This window comes from Chaetura pelagica, unplaced genomic scaffold, assembly GCF_000747805.2.
Source record: "Chaetura pelagica isolate M959 unplaced genomic scaffold, ChaPel_1.0 scaffold377, whole genome shotgun sequence".
In the NCBI taxonomy this organism is placed as follows: Eukaryota; Metazoa; Chordata; class Aves; order Apodiformes; family Apodidae; genus Chaetura; species Chaetura pelagica.
In genome coordinates this window covers 98,274-117,603 of record NW_009953908.1, presented here as the reverse complement: position 1 = coordinate 117,603, position 19,330 = coordinate 98,274, and the positions used below count along the sequence as shown (strand labels likewise).

General features: G+C 40.9%; 1 protein-coding gene across 1 annotated transcript; it reads right to left on the bottom strand.

The window, feature by feature from the left end:
- Positions 1–4,433: 4,433 nt before the first annotated feature.
- CREG2 (cellular repressor of E1A-stimulated genes 2) lies at positions 4,434–17,828 on the bottom strand. The gene is made up of 4 exons (XM_010001431.1): positions 17,817–17,828; positions 16,385–16,554; positions 5,323–5,436; positions 4,434–4,581 (listed from the first exon to the last, which is right to left on the bottom strand). Exons 1-4 carry the CDS (start codon positions 17,826–17,828, stop codon positions 4,434–4,436), a joined length of 444 nt encoding a protein of 147 aa, XP_009999733.1.
- Positions 17,829–19,330: the final 1,502 nt, after the last annotated feature.

Here is a 19,330-nt window from a genome sequence, read left to right as displayed (position 1 = left end):
AGCAGAGAGTTATGGGGGTCACGAGAGATCAAGCCTGAGGATCGACGGTGATGGATGAACAGAGTCCTCCCTGGACGCCAGCCATGGACGGAAGAGAAGGGGAGAAGGAGAAGGAAGGAAGTTGTCTTCTGTGATCTCTGACCTTCCTCTGAGCTTACGTAGATATATGGAATGGAATATCTTTGGCCAATTTTGCTGTCCATCTAACTCAGCCTCCTACGGGGGGGTCACAGATCTCCCCATAGTGTCTGAGCCGGCAGAGTGCAGGTGCGGCCTTGAAGCCTCAGTAGTTAGAAAAACATTCCACTGTCTTATCAGCCTAGCAGAACACACTGTTGCTAGTTACAAGAAAGCTTACTGAAGGAAAAAAAAATCAGTAAAAAGAAAAATTGGCTTCATCCTGGCTCAAACCAGGACAACTCTAGAAATGGGATAAAGGTAAAAAGAGTCAGTACAAAGGAAAAGAACAGCTGCAGGAAATGTTCTTGCAAGAGTATTGGGTCACTGGAAAGAGGAAACTGATGTTGACTGTGATTTGTACAGGTTAGGAAACTGTTGTCACAGTCCTCACAGCAAATGCAGTCCAACTAGTGGCATGACAAAGACTCTTAAGACATAAATAGGAAACAGTATATTTCCTATAAGCTTTGTTGGATATGAAGTGAGAATTTGAGTGGAAGAACTTGAATTTTGTTGTGCAGGAAAGCAAGATGAAAAGGTAAATTGTCAGCTCAAGAAAATGTGCCAGAGGAAAGTAGACAGCAGAGAACAAGATGTAACAAGAACTTGTCAGAGCAAGACTAGCAAGGGAAGAAATAGCAGAGATTTCCAAAACACTGTTAATACACAACTGAGAGATGATGTCCAGTCCTCACATGCAGAAAAGAAGAGCAAGTGTTGTTTAAGAGTGACATTTAACTGCTGTGGTGAAAACAAAGCTGACAGTAATGAGAAGACCAAAGAGAGATTAAAGGTGCTTGGCTAGACTTTTCTCCCCAGAGAAAGGCAAGGCTATACAAATGCAGATCTGAGTCTCAGTGCTCAGAGGTACCTTGAGATAAATTAGCTTGGTTCAGGAAAAAAGAAAAAAAAAAAAAAAAAAAAAAAAAGATGTTCAGATCAGATAGAAATTAAAATGGCTGTCAATAAAAGGTCAGTTACTCTGGCTAATGCTGTACTGCAAACTGAAGAATGTTGTAACTGCAGTTTCCACTTTGAAATTTGTTTATTTGCATTTCTTCTCGATAGATGTTTTGTTAACATTTAGTATCTTTACAAATCAAAATACATTGCAAATTGCAATACACATCCAGAAATGAGACAGATTGCATTTCATCAACTGAGGTGAAGAACATTTCATCAGAAATGGAGCATTCTTTGGTTAAATAAGAACAGCAATTTAAACTAGCTGTGCTTAAATCCTGTGCATGCATTACATTTGCACAAGTTAGCAAAAAGTGAAAATCCAAAGGTAAAACTTTGTCTTCCTTTTTTTCAGCAAGTGTACAGACATAACTCTTAAATGTTGCAAAACCACAGTTAAAGTTTTAAATAATACATGTTGCACAACAGGCTTTTTTGGGGAAGCTACAGAAATAACTAAAATACAGAACACATGGAAATAAATTACACATCAGTAGTTGAAATGCTTAATAAATTCATAAGGCCTATCAAGACCTTTTATAAAAATGCTTATTTGAGCTAATAAATAAAGCACAACAAATAAATAGGCTTTTTGCTATTTACTTGAACTGAAGCAAGATGAGACCCTTTATAGTCTCAAGGAACTACTGTTTAATTATGGTATCTCAGAAAATTCCATTCAAAACTTGCAGGTTGTATTTTTGATGAATTTCTACAAACTTTGAAAGACTTTTATGGTAGCTGTTCCTTGGGAGAAGGAATCATCAAGTGAGAACAGGTGAGTTAAGTGATGGCACTTCACCTGCTATCACCATTTCATGTTTTCAGGTTCTGTCAAGAGCCTCACAGCAGGTCCTTAAAGAAAAGCTTCTTGATGAGTCTGCCAATTTACAATACAGAAACTACTCTAATTAATCCAGATGTGCAGGGAGGCAGCTTATAGCAAGCTGGGTATTGTAAATTCCCAACCTTGCTTAGAGCACACTAACTTATTAAACAGTTAAAACTTTACTGAACATCCTTAGGTACAATCCCTAACTGCTTAAAGGCAAGACCGTTAGTAAGTGAATATATAGCACACGGGACCTTGTCACTGTTACCAGGCTAAGGATGTAAGTGAAATTGAGAGTATAGTAAAAGCAGCATTTCTAAAATTCTTCCTCTTCTTCAGCTTGTTTAAAGGTTAAGCTTGTACACTGGATTTGCTTAATCTATCTGTGTGTGTGTTTAGGGGCGGGGGAGAGTATAGGCAGTTTGGGTTTCTCTGGGAATATTATTGAACTGGGATAATGAAATTGTAATTAAACTTGCACAGAAATGTTAGACCTGTGGAGATTCCTGTACAGGGTCTAGTGTTCTGCCTCTTCAGCTCAGTTTTGAAAGTCTCATGAATCTGGATGGGATCAAATCCATAGTGGACAAAGCTCTCCATGGCAAAATTATATGAATTGAGGAGGATTTCATTTGATGGTATTCTATAAATCTGAAGGATGGGTCATTTGGCTTAAGTGTTACACAGTGCGAGAGGGAATATGCTGCACATCTGCCAAGAAAAAAAGAAAAAAAAAGGAAATGGATTGAGGCAGGACACATCCTCCTTCTGTGTAATTACCTCTGCAAAATATCTGCACTGCTAACATGAGTGTCTGGCAATGAAACAAGAAAAAGAAATTCTAGTAAGTGTCTAAATGAAGTTTTCCCCCTGCATTTCTGTGTGATTCTGACAGAATATCCAAAATGTAAACAAAGCCCAGAGCCTTGAACTCACAGAAGGCCTGAGTGGCCCTTGGTAGTTAAACCGGCATGGTGCCCAGCTCCACTCTGGGGATGACTTCCTCTCTCCACGACTGAATCAAAATAAGCTCAGCTGCACTTCATATGCTTCCAGCTGGTCATAGCTCATGCAGTTGTCTCTGAGATCTGCCTGGAGATTAACCTGTACAAGCTCAGGTCACTCGCCAGGGACCCAGGCTCCTGCTTCTCAGCTCGGCAGTGGTGCTGGGTGGTGTCCAGAGCTCTGGTGCCCTCCCCGGAATCCTGGAAGACCTTCTCCACAGGCACAGAAACCCCACTGCAATGTGTCTTTCTTGATGTAAAAGGGAGACCAGCGGTCTAATTTGCAAACTGTGTAATGACTTGGCTGGTCAGCCATGGGACCTTTCTTTCTGTCATACTCTTGTGATACCCTTAGGAACTGCAAAGTGAGTTTACTGGGGCATCTAGAGAAAGGGCTGAAGGTGAATAAAATAACCTTTGAGCTCTTTTGGTATTATCACATGAGATGTCTATTCAGAATTGTTTGCAACAAAGTTTGCACTTTTAACACAAGGAAAATTAGTTTTCATTGCTTGCAATATCTACTATTTTTAGACTTCCTTGAAAAATAAATGAAAGAGCCCTTTAAAACTTGGTGAGGAAACAGAATTAAGGTACTGGCTCCACCCCTAGGTGAGTTAGTGATGATTTCCAAAAATCACTTGCAGAAGTGAGTTAAACATAACATGTACTAAAAAATACTTTTCCTGTCCCATAACAGGAGTAGTCTAGCTGAGAACATTTACTTAAATTCTTCCTATGACAATATTTATATTTGTATTGGAATATTCCTTGTGGGGCTGACTTGGCTTGGGACCTCAAGGTATTTAACCAGTGAGAGACAAGTTGTGTCAGTGAGAGACAAGTTATACTGGAGCCATGTTGTTCAAGCTGCTTGCATTTTTTTCCAATAAAAAGGAATTTCTACTCAATTTCCAAGTGAAAGATCAAATTAGATAATTAGGCGAAAGCACATGTAGAAAATACAAGTTAGCAAGTGAGTACAGCTTTAGCAAAATATTTTTTAAAACCTTAAATATCACCATTTGCAGCTATTATCTTCAAGTACTTACAAATCAAGAAAGACCAAACAGCAGTAATACTTTCACAATGCATAGAGTGTTCTGAGTAGGCAATTTGCTTTTTCTGTAAATCAGGACATTATATTTAGCATATACAGTTGTTTTCCTGTGGGTGAACAGCAATAAAAGTCAAAACAAACAGATACAAAGCATTTTTAAGCAGCCTGTTTGAAATGACACATTTGTACATTGCAGGGTAAGGCTAGTATCCAACTCTCCTTTGTAATTTGTAAGTCTGTGTTGGTTTATTTTCACTCTGCTCCCTGTAAGACAGGGCTATTTTGAAACCTTCTGGGGGAAAAAAATTTTCACTGTAAAGTAACCATCCAGCATGAAATTTTAAAAGTGTTTTGAAAGGAAACTCAGAAGATCTCTATCTCAAAGTCCATTCAATCATCCCTTACTTGGAACTGCTTTTAAATACTCTTCTACTGCAATGGCAGAAACTTCACCATACCAGCTTTGAAGCCAGATGTGCTCAATGTTCATTTTCATGAAGAACCACTCATAGCTGCGAGGCCACTTTCTTACCACCGGGTGCCTGGAAGGATAAAGAAAGAAAAAAAACCTAAAAGATCTGCCAAAGCCTATGCATCAGCTACTTTTTTTTCATCTCAGTGTGCTCAGCCAGCGTGAAACCTGAGATCTGAGGTCTTTTTTGCATTCCCATGCAGTAAGGTCTATGATCTTCCACGCCCCAGTCTGGTGAGAACTGCAAGGAAGGCAGCCAGCAACCACCATCTGCCCCTGTTGCAGAACCTCATCTCTAAAGGCAGATGTTGTTTGGTCTCTACCTGAGTGCAAAACAGTTAGAGGAGATTCTCCGAAGGTGTGTCAGGGTTGTGCTTGTATCTGATCAGTGTTTAGAAAACACTTCGGTAGCAGTCATGGTACATCAGGAGAGCTAATAAAACTGGCTAGCAGGCAGCACATGGCCTTCTTGAGCTGTCACCTGCTCGAGCCTTCTCATCCTGTATTTCTGTCTCATTTATTGGGCCTGCCCTTACAGCTAGCTCAAAGAGACCCCACCAGCAATACTGGGTGCTTTACCAGACCCCAATATTGACCAATTGCATTTACATGTTTTCTTACCTGAGGAGCTAAAAGGAGGTTGTACAGCTCTGCCTGTCATTCCAAGCTACACAGGAGTCAACATGCTTCGTGGATCCAAAGTAAAGAACAGGCTTGTTACTTCTCAGATTTTCCATATCAAACAGCCATGTCCATGTATTTGTCTCAAACCTGTGGGTTGCATTCTGCTATATGCCTGTTACATACAGACCTGGAAAACATGGCTTGCTTGGCAAATTCCACTTCCTCCGGAGGCACTGTGACCATCTGTCCCATGAGAGTCAGCCTGGCACACCTTGGATCCTCTGGATCAATTAAATTTTTTCTGTGCACAGAGAAAAATGCTCATGTGTAATCGCTTGGTTTATTTTTGAAGGCTTTTGAAGAAATGCGAACAACTGCTTGCATATAAAAACCTGCAGTATTTTGTCAAGCCTTGAGAATATTTTCTACACTCAGCTATCACATTTGGGGGAGCTCTTGAAGGAATACTCACCTGAAACAGATGTTTATGTAGATGTTTACTTCATCTTCATTGATGCTCTTAAAAATGGATTAGTATACATTAGACTGTAAAAAATGTGAAAATTGAAGTTTTCCCAGACATATGTACAGACCTGAATACAGGATTCTGAAAAGAACTAGTGAGATGGTTAGTCTGTGCCTGCGCATACTAAGTAAGTTTACACATGTATTTGTGTGTAAAATATAAGGTCTTTACCTTGTGTTTACCCTCTAAACTCAGCTCTTGTTCATTTTTACCCATTTTTCAACTGCTTCACACCAAAGAGACAAGTATTAAAAAAAATTCTCCAACTGCTTTCATCCTTCAGACAGAGATAGGGATGGTACTTGCTTTTTGGCTCTTTCTGTACAGTAATAATAAATAACTCCCATTAGTAGCTGTGGGGCAATTGCTGACTCTGACATATACAATACAAGAATATAGATCATAAGTAAATTGACTGCAAAGGCCTGATCCTGGCAAGTGCTGAGCAACCCCAAGTACCAGCAGTCAGACTGCTCGGCATCTCACAGGACTGTCTCCCCATGTAATAATGTAATTCCAAAAACTACATTAGGAAACAAAGACAGCGTTTCTTCTTCACTGCTTTTTAATATGAAGCAGAAAATCACTGTAAATTACATCTCATCTGTGTGTGATTTTACTTAAAGATCTTGGCTTGAGCCCTTTAGCCTTAAATGCATGCAATCTGCACTGGCCTTTTTTTAATTTATTTTTTTTTAAATAATTCTCAGTATGTTTCTATTGCATGCAGGAAACATATGGGCATCCTCCTGCAGCTAATATAACACCTGCAGATTACCCACAGATGGTTATGAAAGATGGTGTAGTTCCCTGGATAAAGTACTGCTTTTACAGTTAGGGCCATGAAGGGAGATATGCAAGGAAGCAGAGCAGGCTCATTGATACTCAGCTATGCCTGGTAAACACTTCGCACCCTCTGTAGCCTGAGCTCCAAAGTGCCATTTGGAGTCACATCATCTCTGGGATGTTTTTTTTCAGCATCCTGTTCGGTCTGGAGCAGTAGTTGTGTGAAGGGGGTGTTAATTGTAACAAACTCTGGACAAACTCCATTCATATTCTTTTTCCTCTAACATGCTTTCTGCGCAGGAGGAAGCTGCCGAAGATCAAGCTCAAACCTTCTGTTCACATCAATAGATAATGATCTAATTTTCTCTAGTACATTTTTTTTAAATTATGAAGAAATAAATGAATGGTGTTCTCAGGACCTCAAAATCTGCATCCCTTGCCCTGACACCATGTTTCTTTCTGTCAGTCTTTCTGGCCGAAGTGTATACTTCTATTCAAAGTACAAACCAGTCTACCTGTCATGGTGGCACACGGTAGATTCTCAGCACTAACTCCTGCTGCATACTAAGGATGCGGTTTTTCAGTGGCCTGAGAGCATCCTGTCCCTAAGCAGCCACAGCTCCATGCCCCAGGGACACCCATAGTTCCTGCTGTTTCTTTTGCGTTCAGATTCAATGGTCTAATAAGAAGCTCACCCACCAAAACATAAATCAATATAGGCAAATATAGTGTGTGCAGCTGTAAGAGGGGTGCTGAATCCCACATACAAAGAGTATCAGCCAAGGGCCTGCATGTCCAGCAGCTGGAGCCTCTTGCAGCTGTTGGCCCTGGACAGCAGGATTTAAAAGTCCATTTGAAGTGATCTCCTAATCTATTGTTATAGTTTGTGCATAATCTTAAGACAGTGTCAACACTGATACATACCTTTATATATCTAACTAGATGATTCTTAAAAATATGGAAGGGAAGGGACTTCTCTCTAGCAAAATTTCAGTTCAGAAGTCTGCTTTAAACTAGCTGTGTATCTTTTTGTGTGAACCTGTTTGTTCCAGAGCCTAACAGTATGGTAAAACAATTGAAAAGCTGGAAAAATCAGGTGTACTTGCAAGTGCCTTTCTTGGGTATAGCTCCTAGGTAAGATGTTAATTATTTTCAGAAAGGTATTAGATAAGGGATTGTTATTGATGGATGTCTGCATTTCACAGTATGGATCAAGGTGATAGATTTGGGCATGATCAGGAGCAATGAGAGATTTTCGTCTGACACCTTCTCAAATTACAATTTGTAATATTTTGTGCAAGTACATTTTTATTCTGTAAGTGCAGTCACTGAATTTGAGTAGGCAATAGACCTGATGTTGCTGTGGTTAAGCAGTGAATCCTGCCTGCCTTTGCTGAGATGGTTTTGCCTGATAAGACTAGTGTCAGATGTGAGACTTCGATTCATAGGAAAAACTGCTCCCTGCATATTTGGCTGGCAACAAAACCCACTCACTCTACTTTCATATCTGCAATGGTTTTATTTCTGTTGTTTTGGTTTGGTTTTCCCCCGGCTCCTTTTTCTGTTTGCAGTTTTCTCTGTGTGCCTCTCTCATGAGTTTGTGCAACACTGATCGACATACACAATACTATTATTCCAAGTTATTCAGACTGAATTTTGCACATTGGAATAATATTCTAGAGGGTCAGAGTGTTTTTCTGGGAAATGAGGCAAACGAATTATTTGTTAAGATTGTTAGATGAAGTTTTGGAAGAGCTGAACAGGAGAATGATACATTTGAGTACAGTATGCTGTGTTATTACTTTGTTGGCTTTGCTGTTAGTGTTTCAGAATAAGAACTTTGTATTCTAATCTTACATTAGCATTAGATTATTTTCTTTCTCAAAGGAGCCCTTCATATTCTGAAGTAAATCTCTTTCTGCCTAATTTTTGGCATAGTATTTCCCTAATAATGTATGATTACTTTTATATTTTCTAAACCATCAAAAATCACTAAACTTCCAGCTACTGCTTCTACCTCTATTGTGAACACGTCTTGAATTTTCAGTGACATTAACCAGTGAAACTAGTGTAAATACAGGCTTTGTTTCCTAGAAGTAAAGGCATCTGGCCAAGCATATATATAATATTTTTAGTAAAATTATAAAAGAATAGCAGGGACAAATAGGTATATTTACTAAAGTATTCCTCCTTCACATCTGTAGAGGTCCAGTCATGCATTCTCTAGTAATTTCTTGCCTTCTGTATAAAAAAAACCACATATTGAGCTCTCAGTCCTTGGGTTCCTTTTATCTTTGTTGGCACCAGAACAAGTAAGTGCGGAGGAGCAGCTTTATGTAACATTTCTGTGCTGCTGACTGGGGACAAGGGGGATGGAGAGCCAGGGGCAGAGAGGCATGCTGGTGACACTGGCTCCCTGTTGAGGAAACCCGAGGTGACTTCTCAAGCCTGCCTTTACTAGAATCAGGTCCTCTGTTTCTCTGGGAAGGTTTTAGGAAGGCAATGATAAAATATGAACTGAGGGGAAGGGAAAGCAGGGAACTGCAGGAGAACAAGCAATAAGGAACAACTTTATTTTTTTATGCTTATGTAAAATAAATACACCTTGTTTTAAAAATGGAGAGAAGCCAGATTAAAATGGAAGAAAATTCAGTTTATGCATTTTGTAAGAACACAGTGCAGTAAGAGAGATGATCTTAATTATTAATCTGATTTGTGAAAAGAGAAGAACTGTTTGTCTCTGTTCCTTTGCTTGTGGTGAGCAAACTAGGTACAGAGTTTAACCCAGACCAGACAGTTGTCTCTTCCAAGAATATGAGAACATGAGCTGCATTCACTTACAAAGGTGTGAGCCTTACTGAGCTTAAGAATTAGTTTGTGTCCAAGTGAAATGTGTTTCCCAACAGCAATTTCCCAACAGCAAAATCCACAAAACGTGCTGCTGATGAACACATCCCACTTATTTTACTGTGTACCACTTCTGCACTTTCTGGGTCACAGTTCAAAGAGCTGTTCAGAGCAAAAGAGTGCCACCTACTCATTAAATTGTTTACTACACTAGCCATCTCTTGGATTTTAATTAGAAGGTTCCTATACAATAACTAACAAAGTCCAGATCTGATGAACCCATATTTCAGGCTGATGCAGTTAATTTGGCACATGAGGTGACCATGTTGGGACTTTGTTGATTCCCTTTTCCAGCTGAGATCTCTGCACTGATGATGCTCTAGTCTCCTGGTTTCTGACCAAAAGTTCCCGTAAGTATTACCATCATTCTCAGCCTCTGAAGTCTGTTAGTAAGGTGAAACAGATCTGACACAGATCAGCAGAAAAAGGCAAAATAGGAATTTGGGAGGCACTTGGGAAGGAGAGCCAGGTAATACCAAGAAGGAATCAGTAGAAGGCAGGAGGGTTCAGTAATGCTCCAGGGACTGCAGGAGGAAGCAGGGATCTATGGAGGGGAATCTCTTTCTTCTTCCCCAGCTTCCTTTTCCAACAGAGGAGCTGCCATCTTTCTCTTCCACTCCCCTGAGGAGACAGGACCTTCCATCCTCCCTGTTAGGATCCATAAAATCCTCTCCATCTCCCATGAATGCAGTTCTCCCTGCCCTGGGAGAAAATTCTGCTTCTGCCCCTCTACTTGAGCAGAATGGAAGAGAAAATAAGTTAGGGACAAAATAAGAGAGCCAAGAAGAAAGCCCCAGAGAACAGCTGCCTACTTTTTTTTCCTCTTTAAAGTACACAGCTCATGCCTGGCATAAGGGCAATGACTGTATCCACACATCCTAACCTCTCCTAGAGCAGCAGCAGCAGCACAAAGTCAGGCAATTAGGAGGTGGGGACTGCCTGCTGGAACAGATCATCCCTGTCACCTCCTACGAATGCAAGGTAGGCATCCTGTCACTCTGCACAAGGCCTCTCTTTGCTGAGCCCCAAACTGGTCATGAGGTGAAGACTCAGAGTTATTTTCTAGTACATACAGTACAGGATGTTTTTGTCCCCTAAAATCTGCCAAAGGGAAATGCTGTGTCCTCAGAGAATTACTGCAAAGTGCTTATAATTTTGATTCATAAATTTCATTAATTTTGAAAAGCCAGTTATCCTCCTCATACATTTCATTTGCTCACCACTAACTACCAGAGTCTCTGAAGCAGAAAGAATGTCTTGGTGCTGCTAATCTGTGTGGCATGAATGTCAAACCAAATCTCTTCTGAAAGCAATTTCATAATCTGAAAAGCTGTTGCTGGCCTTCAGCTGGATACAGCTGAGCAGTTTTGCCCTGCCCTGCTCTGATTTTGACAAGAATTAGTTTATCAGCTGTGCTTAAAAGCCAGCAAAGATAGTTAAAAGACATCTTTCCTTTTCCTTTTGAAGAGCAGCCTTCTGTTGTTAATCTGAAGTCAGCCCTGAGAGCTGAAGACTGTTGGTACAGTGGTTCTTCTGCATCTAAATGAGCCTGTATTCACAGCATACCTGTTTTCCTGTTTTAAGTAATTTCACTTTTCTTAGAAGATAATCCTCCCTAGAATGTTTTAATTAGAATTTGTTAAGCAAAGTCAGTCTATTTGTCTGTCTTCATTCACAATAACAACTCATTTCTTTAGCCAAACTATGTTTCAGACAGGAAACTTTTATATAGTTTTACCATAGACAATTTGCAGGGAAAAAAAAAGATAGAAATCACAGCATCAATTATTTCTGTAAACAGAGTCAGAGAAACACATACTACTTCACTAGAAAGGGATTTTGGGAAGTTGGTTATTTAAGAATACAGGAAAAAAATAGTAATTTAGAACTATATTGTGTGCATTGGGTCATGATGATAACAGGTTTCGTACTTTACTTTCTAATTTGGTATCTTCCTGGTTTTTTAAAATACAGATTTTTCAGGAACAGCTACTGACATTATTATTTGCATATGACTAAAAAGGGCCAATATAAACACCAGAACTGGAAATGCGTCTGTGCCACAGAACCAGGAGGCGGATCTCAAAAACTGAGGGATATCTGTGGATTCAGCCTTTGTCTTCTGCGTGTGTCATTTCTCTTTGTGTGAAGGTGCAGTGCCAAATTTCTGTGTTATATTCACCCTTGATTTAACAGCCAGCAACTCGACAAACCTGAAGGAAGCCAGCTATATGTTGGATGGCCAGCTCCCATCTTAAAGGCTGTGCCTGCCACCCCTGGCAAGCTTATTGTCTCTCAGGATCGCCCAGGAATGAAGTCAGCAGTTTATGCAGGCTGCCAGTCAGCAGGGACCCTAACTCGCCAAATTACTCTCCTCTTCCTGTGGCCTGGTAGTATCCAGAAGCACTGGAGATGCTCAGCACTTCCTGTCAGCCTTTTCAATGTAGAGTTAAGGAAACCTGTGGAGCCAGCTCATATCCACTGAAGATGTCTGCTCGGTTGTGCCGACCTGCTACCTCAAGCGGTAGGTGAAGCATGGTGGGTAAAACTACTCTGATGCAGCCACCCCTGATGTGGGTCATAAACCAGAAGAGGAAGCTGGGTCCCTCAAAATCCCCTCACAGTCTGCAGTGCGGATTTGAAACACAATCCTCCAAACTAATAGCAAAAGAAAACAAAAACACGGACTGACCTAAAAGTTCCTTGCTTTTCTTTCTTTTTCTGTTTTGTGAAAACCAGTTCACAGTAGCTCTTCCTCTAAGAAAGATACAGTTGGTCCCTATGAATATGCTGAACCTGGTGTCAAGGAGGTGACACACGTTTAAAATTAATTGCCTGTTTTCCAGACTGCAGCTGTAATGAGGCAGGGACAGGAGCTTACTCAGAAAGGGAGATCCTCTGAGCAGCCTGTGTGTTGGGAAATGCATTTAGAACAATAGCTGCTCTATTCTTTAATGTCGGGCTCAGTCTTGCTCCCTCCAAAAGCTTCTAAGAATGGGACTCAACCTTTTCAGCTTGTCTGTGGAACAGACATGCCACCTTAGTCTATTTATAGCACTGAACCATTTAATTTTTCTTGCCTCTGTTACCCATTTAGCAGCCTTCAGAGAGGGTGCATTGTAGTTACTAACAAATGCTTTCTGCAGCCGTCAGAGAGCCTTGTCAGAGAGGTGCAGCCCATCTCCCACTGGGAAATTGCAATCTCTAGGTCGGAGATGAGGAATCCAGACTGTAGCTGCAACATTATAATGTCTTGCAATTAGTGCCTATTCAGATGCATCACAGCACTCTTTCTTTCATTATTAAATGTTATTTCTCCCATTTGTTTAGGCTTTTCAAGTTTTTCCTCCAGCTGATTAAATAATACGGCTTGAAAACCAAAAAGGCCACTCTGTATTTCTTACATCCCCATCAGCAAAAGTATTTATTGTCAAAGTTTGGAACTTGAGTCTGTTATGGAACAAAACAAATTAAATGTGCTACTAAATAAATTTAATATCTAACTCATGTACAGGCACACCAGTCACTTGATACTCATTAGATACAAGAAGACTATTGAAATGTCAGCTGTTTTCTTTCCAAAGGCCAGAGATTTATTTTGTGTGCAATAGGTCAAAAGCATTTTTCAGGAGAGTGCTGAATACTCCCAGGAGCACTGACTACAGGCATCAACCAGCTTTCATATTTATTTTAATTCTCGGAATTCAGAGTAGGTTAATAATGAAATTCTAATGAAATTCCACATGAAAACAAGCTACAAATATATAGCTGGCATACAAGGACATGAACTTTCTCACGTAGAGCATTATTCATTTAGCTATTTTGTATAATTATTTTGAAGCCAAAACAATTAATGATGCCTTTGACCAAGAGAACTTCTGACATTAAAACCATCTATAAATGACACTTCCCTTTGCAAAGGGAACCCCACAGATAGCTCTTAATACTAGCAGGATCCGAGGTGTCTCAGAGTAAAAGGCTTTGCTTCTTGTGTAGTGTGAGTAAAGAAGTGGAACATTGCGTGGTGAGGGATTTTTTACAAGGGCTTGTGGTGAGAGGACAAGGGGTAATGGTTTTTAACTGAGAGAGGGCAGATTTAGGTTAGATATCAGGAAGAAATTCTTCACCATGAGGGTAGTAAAGCACTGGAATAGGTTGCCCAGGGAGGTCATGGAAGCCCCCTTCCTAGAGGTGTTTAAGGCCAGGTTGGATGAGGCTTTGTGCAGCCTCATCTAGTGGGAGGTGTCCCTGCTCATACCAAAGAGATTGGAACCTGATGATCTTTAAGGTGCCTTCCAACTTTAACCATTCATGATTCTAATGACAGCCAACATCTGTTCCAAATGAGAAGTCCAGAAATAATGAGAAACAAACTGAATACAAGAATGAAATAAATAATGAAAGGGGCACTTATTAGATTCTTAACCTTTGTACCCAGTTCAGTAGAAAGCTCAATATTTAGAGTAAAATTACATGCTAAAATGGGGATGTCCTATTTTCTTTCATCTTCTCCCTTCCCCTCTCCTTTGCACTCCTCTGGCTCTTGGGGAACTAATTCAAGTTACTAACCCAGTGGAAATCTAATCCAGAAAAGAAAAAAAAAAAAACAACAGAGGTTTCTGCTGGGTTACTGAGCTAAAATAAACCCACCATATGGTCAGCTGAAGGGAGGGGGTGGGACTGCATGGCCAGGAGCAGCAGCGGCCATGGGAAGAAAAGAAGAACCAGCAGAAAACCTTCTTCTCGTATTTGGGTTAATTTTCTTCAGATTTATGTCTCAACTCAAGGTCAGAAAAAGGCCAGAGCTGATGGGGGGGGGAGGGGCGGATGTTAAAATACCACACGTCTGGTAGTATACAGGGAGAGTAGGGATGTGGCCACTGGTAATTAGTTTGGCCTAAGCTGTTTTGGAAATCCAGGTTTAGCTCCTTGGCAGCGCCCAGGGAGCTCTTCTCACCAGGGAGTGCAGTGTCAGGCTGCAGAGGGGACTAGAGTTGGGTGGCAGAATCCAGGTTGCCCTGGCTGCAAGACAAAAAGCAGCACATGGAACAAAAGTGTAGTGGTTTGGTTTGGAAATTAATAGTTACTTAACAGAAAGACAACAAATAAATATTCTCTAAGAGTTGTGATGTATATGAATTTCATATTTCTATAAATCATGCAGCATTCCTCTTTTGTTGGTGAGTTGGCATTTTCCAAACAGGTAAACTGGGTAGTGACATTTCTAAAACATAAAAGACAAAGACTTTTTAAGAGTGGCTGTTAAAGCCAAGGATGAAAGGCCACACTTAAGTGCCTAAATGGGTGTGTTGTTTTCTGAAGTGCTCAACACCAGCAGTTACCTGCCACTAATGGAAGCTGCTCTTAAGTCTTAAGCCTCTGAAAATAGGGCATTCGGCAGGTGCTAGGACATTAGGCTTTAGACAGATTTTTAACGATTTGGTCTAGATATTCAGCTCACCATTTGATTGAATGAAAATGCTTAGAAAGCAGCAAAAAGTTCCATTTGCCTGTTATGAAACAACTGATATATTTACTTAAATTTGAAATTATTAATTACAAGTATTTAATGAAATAATTTTAAGGAACAAGCAGAACCATTCTGGTCTTAACTTCATTGCTGTTGATCTTCTCAAGCATTCAAAGCTGAACTACCTTAACAAATGTTGCTACAGAAGGTTCCTATTAGAAGTTGGGACACTGCAAGAAGAAGCCATGATTTCCATTCCTCGGGAAATAGGATGTCACCCTGAAATCACTTGTACTGCTTAGAACTGAGAAACATTTCATTTTGTCACAATCTAGCTCTTAAGAAAACAGGCAGCATGTTCTAGAGACAAATACAGAAAAGTGCAACAGTAACGTGATCTGTATTTGCCACTCACTGCTTTTTCCCATGTTGTTCTCAGCTAGTGGGCTTGAGAGGCAGGATGACACCCAAGGCAATCCCCAGCTGGTGAAATGTGGGATACAGTTTTTAAGATAAACCTCTCCTCCCACAAAGAGGACCTTAAGTTGAGGTAGAAACTTTCAAAATGTTTCTTTCTGAAGCAGCCTGTAATTTCCCATTCTTCCCTCTCCTTGGAGTATTGGCTAAGAACTTCTTTGGTAGCAGAGCCCTGTCTGACGCAATTTCGGTGTCATGTACCTCATCACATAGAGGCCTTTGGAAGTGACACTTCACACAAGGGTGACCCAGCCAAGTTTGCCACATGTTTGACTGTAAGCAAACATATAGCAGAGATATGTCTTTTTAAAGGAGACAAACATGAGCGAATCATCTTCGAGCTTACATACATACGCTTTTACACACACAAAGCTTAAGTGATCTGGAGTTACTTGTACACGTGATTAGGCAGAAGTCAACTCACTGCTGTCTTTGGAGAGATGAACCTGAGGCCAGCTGCAGATCAAGTAAATCTCAGACCCAGCCTCCTTGATTTGTGGGATCATTTACCAACAGTAAGGTGAAAAAAACCTGTGATATCATATTTAATCGTATCCTCTGAAGAGGTAGAAATTAGACTGAGTGGCATGGTCCTGGGTATATAACCTGTGAACTGAGAGGCTGCGATCCCCTTACAGACCCTGGAGAGCTAGAGCCTTGTCAAAGAAATCAGCAGGACCTTCAGAGCTGTTCAGAGGAGCAAGGGTGTCTGCTTTACCATGACTTGGATAGCCCTCAAAACTCTATGAACTTCACTGACTAGATCACTAAGGCCTGTAATGGGATCTTGAACACCTAGATGTTATCTGGCACCTCCAAGAATTGATTAAATGTAGGTATGATAATGTGTGAGCTGAAAACCACTGCAGCTGTTGATACTGCAGTATACTTAAATGACACTTCTGCTTTTCTTTACCATGCTTTACAGCAGCAACTTACTGCAAAAACAAAGCTAAGCAGGAGCTTGCAGCTGATGGCAAGAGACAAAAATAAAAGCAGGATACCGAAGGCGGAGGCCCAACATTTTGTTCTGAGGACTCTGCTCCCACTGAAGGTGGTAGTAGGTGGATAAACCTCTGTTACCTGCAGAAATTTCCATCTGCCTCTGGTAGAGTCAGGGAAGCCATGGGATTCTTCAGGAGATCTGCCACAGTGTTATCCTTTGTTGTCACGTAGAAGAAAGGGATTCCAGTGCTGTTATTGACAGGACCATCGCTGAGAAGTAAACAGTTCCCATAGGGCATACCTTGGACCTGCAAAATCCAAATAAGTAAAACTGGTTACATCTCTGTACATGGATGGTTTACAATGGCAGGGATTCCCTCAAGGGTTCTAGCAGAGAGGACGGTAACTCCCAGTTGCTCAGTCTCCCACTTCTGTTGTCATGGTGAGACAGACCTTCTTCTAAATTAAATGTACCATGCTTCTATGAAAACAGATCTCTCATATATTTCTTCTTTCCAGTCCTGACCATGACACTAGAGGGAACGTTACCTGCTGAGCTTAAAGGAGCTACCAAATAAAAATATTAAAGTGCATTAAAATCAATGCCATGAACATCAATAAACGTTTACTCTAAAACACTGCCCATACTTTTTATCAAACCCAAAAGGACAGAGAGCCTAATTTAGCCTTGACTCAGCCTCCTTTTTACGCTAACTTTGTCTCTCCTTTTAGCCTTAATTTGCAATGTGATTACATCAGTTTGTCAAAAGAGAGGGAAAGGTGTATAGAATTTGTGTTTACAGTCAAGCTGGATGTCAGCTCAGCTGCCTGGCCAGGAACTTCAGCTATGGAGGGGGTCTAAGCTATCAAGCCAGCCAGAGCAAACTTTCCTCCCACGTAGCAGGAGGGACACCAAGGATCCAAGTTTTCAAAGTTTTCTTCTTACACTGACCTGCAAACACAAAGTGGTTATAATGCATGCAAAAATATTCTTGCCCAGTTCATATTCACACACATACACATACATACAACACACAGGCGTATGTGGTGGCCTCTTCTCCCTGGTGACCAGCAAACAAGGACAAGAAGAAATGGGGTGAAGCTGCACCAGGGGAGCTTCAGGTTACATATTAGAACAAATGTCTTCACAGAAAGAGTGGTGGAGTTGGAACAGGCTGCCCAGGGAGGTGGTGGAGACACTGTCCCTGGAGATGTTAAAAAAAGGGGAAGACATGGTATTTCATAAGATGGCTTAGTAGCTATGGGTTGTAGGGTGGATGGTTGGACTCCATGATCTTGAAGGTCTTTTCCAACCTCGATGATTTTATGATTCACATTCTCTATGATTTATACTCCTGTGTTTCTCATTCTGTCATAAACTGCAATCACAGTTACTTAATGAGTTACTGTTTTTTAACGTCTTCAGATTTTTTTCACGTCTTTCCTCGTGGTCAGTTAGATGTTAAAGAGTAAAATTATCAGTCAATACATTAATTCAACGTAACTGGTAAACTCCTTACAGCAAAATCAAATTAAGTATGAATAAGAAAACCCTGGATGATGTTATTACCTGGATTTGCATGCTTTCTCATAAACATTTTTAATGTTTATACACCTTTAGAATTTTAATGCTTATAGTGTTTACAAACGGTCCTTGTTAGTATTCCTAAGAAGGAATGTTTTAATTGAGCCATGTAACTTAGAAGCTAAAAATACTTGTGTATTATTAAAAGCTACAATGTAAAAAAAATTAAATAGTATCTGTCAGTAATGTTAGGCAGGACAGGTTTCCATTGCCTAAGCTGTCATGCATGGTTAACGTTACACTGGGTTTTCAAAAAGAACTGGGACCACAGACTGCATAAGTCACCATTCATGGCAGCAACAATACCCACTTCAATACCAAATTTTATTATTACTCTCATTTTCCTGGATTACTTCTGTGTCATAACTAAAGACAATTAAATGCAGACTATATTATGCCTTTATTCAACCAAGGATTTCTGACCAGAACATAAACCAGAAGAGTTAAGACAATATGATTTAATAGGATCTCTTACGACCTGATGTAGAATTACAGGCCTCTTGTGTGTACATATATTTTTATATTTAATGTTTTTTGTTTTGTTTTGTTTTAACCTGTTGTGTTGTATTTCACTCAGCCAAGCTTTCTGAAGATTAACATGCTTCTAACTTTGTTTTTTAAACTGTACGTTAATCAACCCGTGAATACTTTCAAGAGAAACTTTAAGGTCTTGGTTTTGTGCGTTTTTTCCTGTTTAGTGGGGGTTTTTGTTGTTGTTTCTTTGGGGTTTTTTGTTGTTTTGTTTTGGTTGGTTTTTTTGTTTGTTGGGGGGGGGGTTTGGTTGTTGGGTTTTTTTTGTCTGAGCGGTACTGGTTGCTGTGTCTAAATCCAACCTTCCATTTTAAAAAGGGCAATATATTAAAGCTGGAAAAAATAATTACCCCGGTTCTCCACAGAGCATTCCCAGCTATTATATTTTACATTTCATGGTATCTTTTCTTTTTAACCCGTTGTATTTCACAGTAACACAAACGGCCGCTAACCCAGCTGAGCTTTCTGAAGATTCACATGCTTCCAACATGTTCCTGACAGAGGAACCACCCTTTGAGCTGCGACAGCAGGGCCGCTGGGGGACGGACAGACCCCGTGGAAGCCCAGCGGGCTCCCCCTCCCCCTCTCCCCTTCCTCCTCCTCCTCCTCCTGCGGCCGGAGCCCGAGGGGGCGACCCGGGCCCCGCTCCCCCGGGGCAGGGGCAGGGGCAGGGGCGGGCACCTCGGGCTGGGTTCGCGGGTCCCGCAAGGCACCAAAAAGCGTCTCTCCAAACCCAGCCTGCCTTAAAAATGTTGCTTTTCCTGCCCCTCTCTGGGTGTGTTTTTGCTTGTTTGTTGTTTGTTTTTCACTGTGCCTCCTCCCTCACCGTGACTCCAAACGCGATTTCTCCTCCTAGAAAAAGCCTTTCTGTGCTATTTCTCTCCGCGCTCTCCGCTGTGCGCTGACATCGCCGCTGACGGGGGCACAGCCCGGGGAGGGGAAAGAGAGGCCGGCTCCCTAACGCGGGG

Excerpts from the sequence above, each read along its gene's own strand:
- CREG2 (XM_010001431.1), bottom strand. Across the intron at positions 5,437-16,384 it reads GCAGATGGAAATTTCTGCAG|AAAAAATTTAATTGATCCAG; the intron begins GTAACAGAGGTT and ends CTCTGTGCACAG. Across the intron at positions 4,582-5,322 it reads AAGCAAGCCATGTTTTCCAG|GCACCCGGTGGTAAGAAAGT; the intron begins GTCTGTATGTAA and ends TTATCCTTCCAG.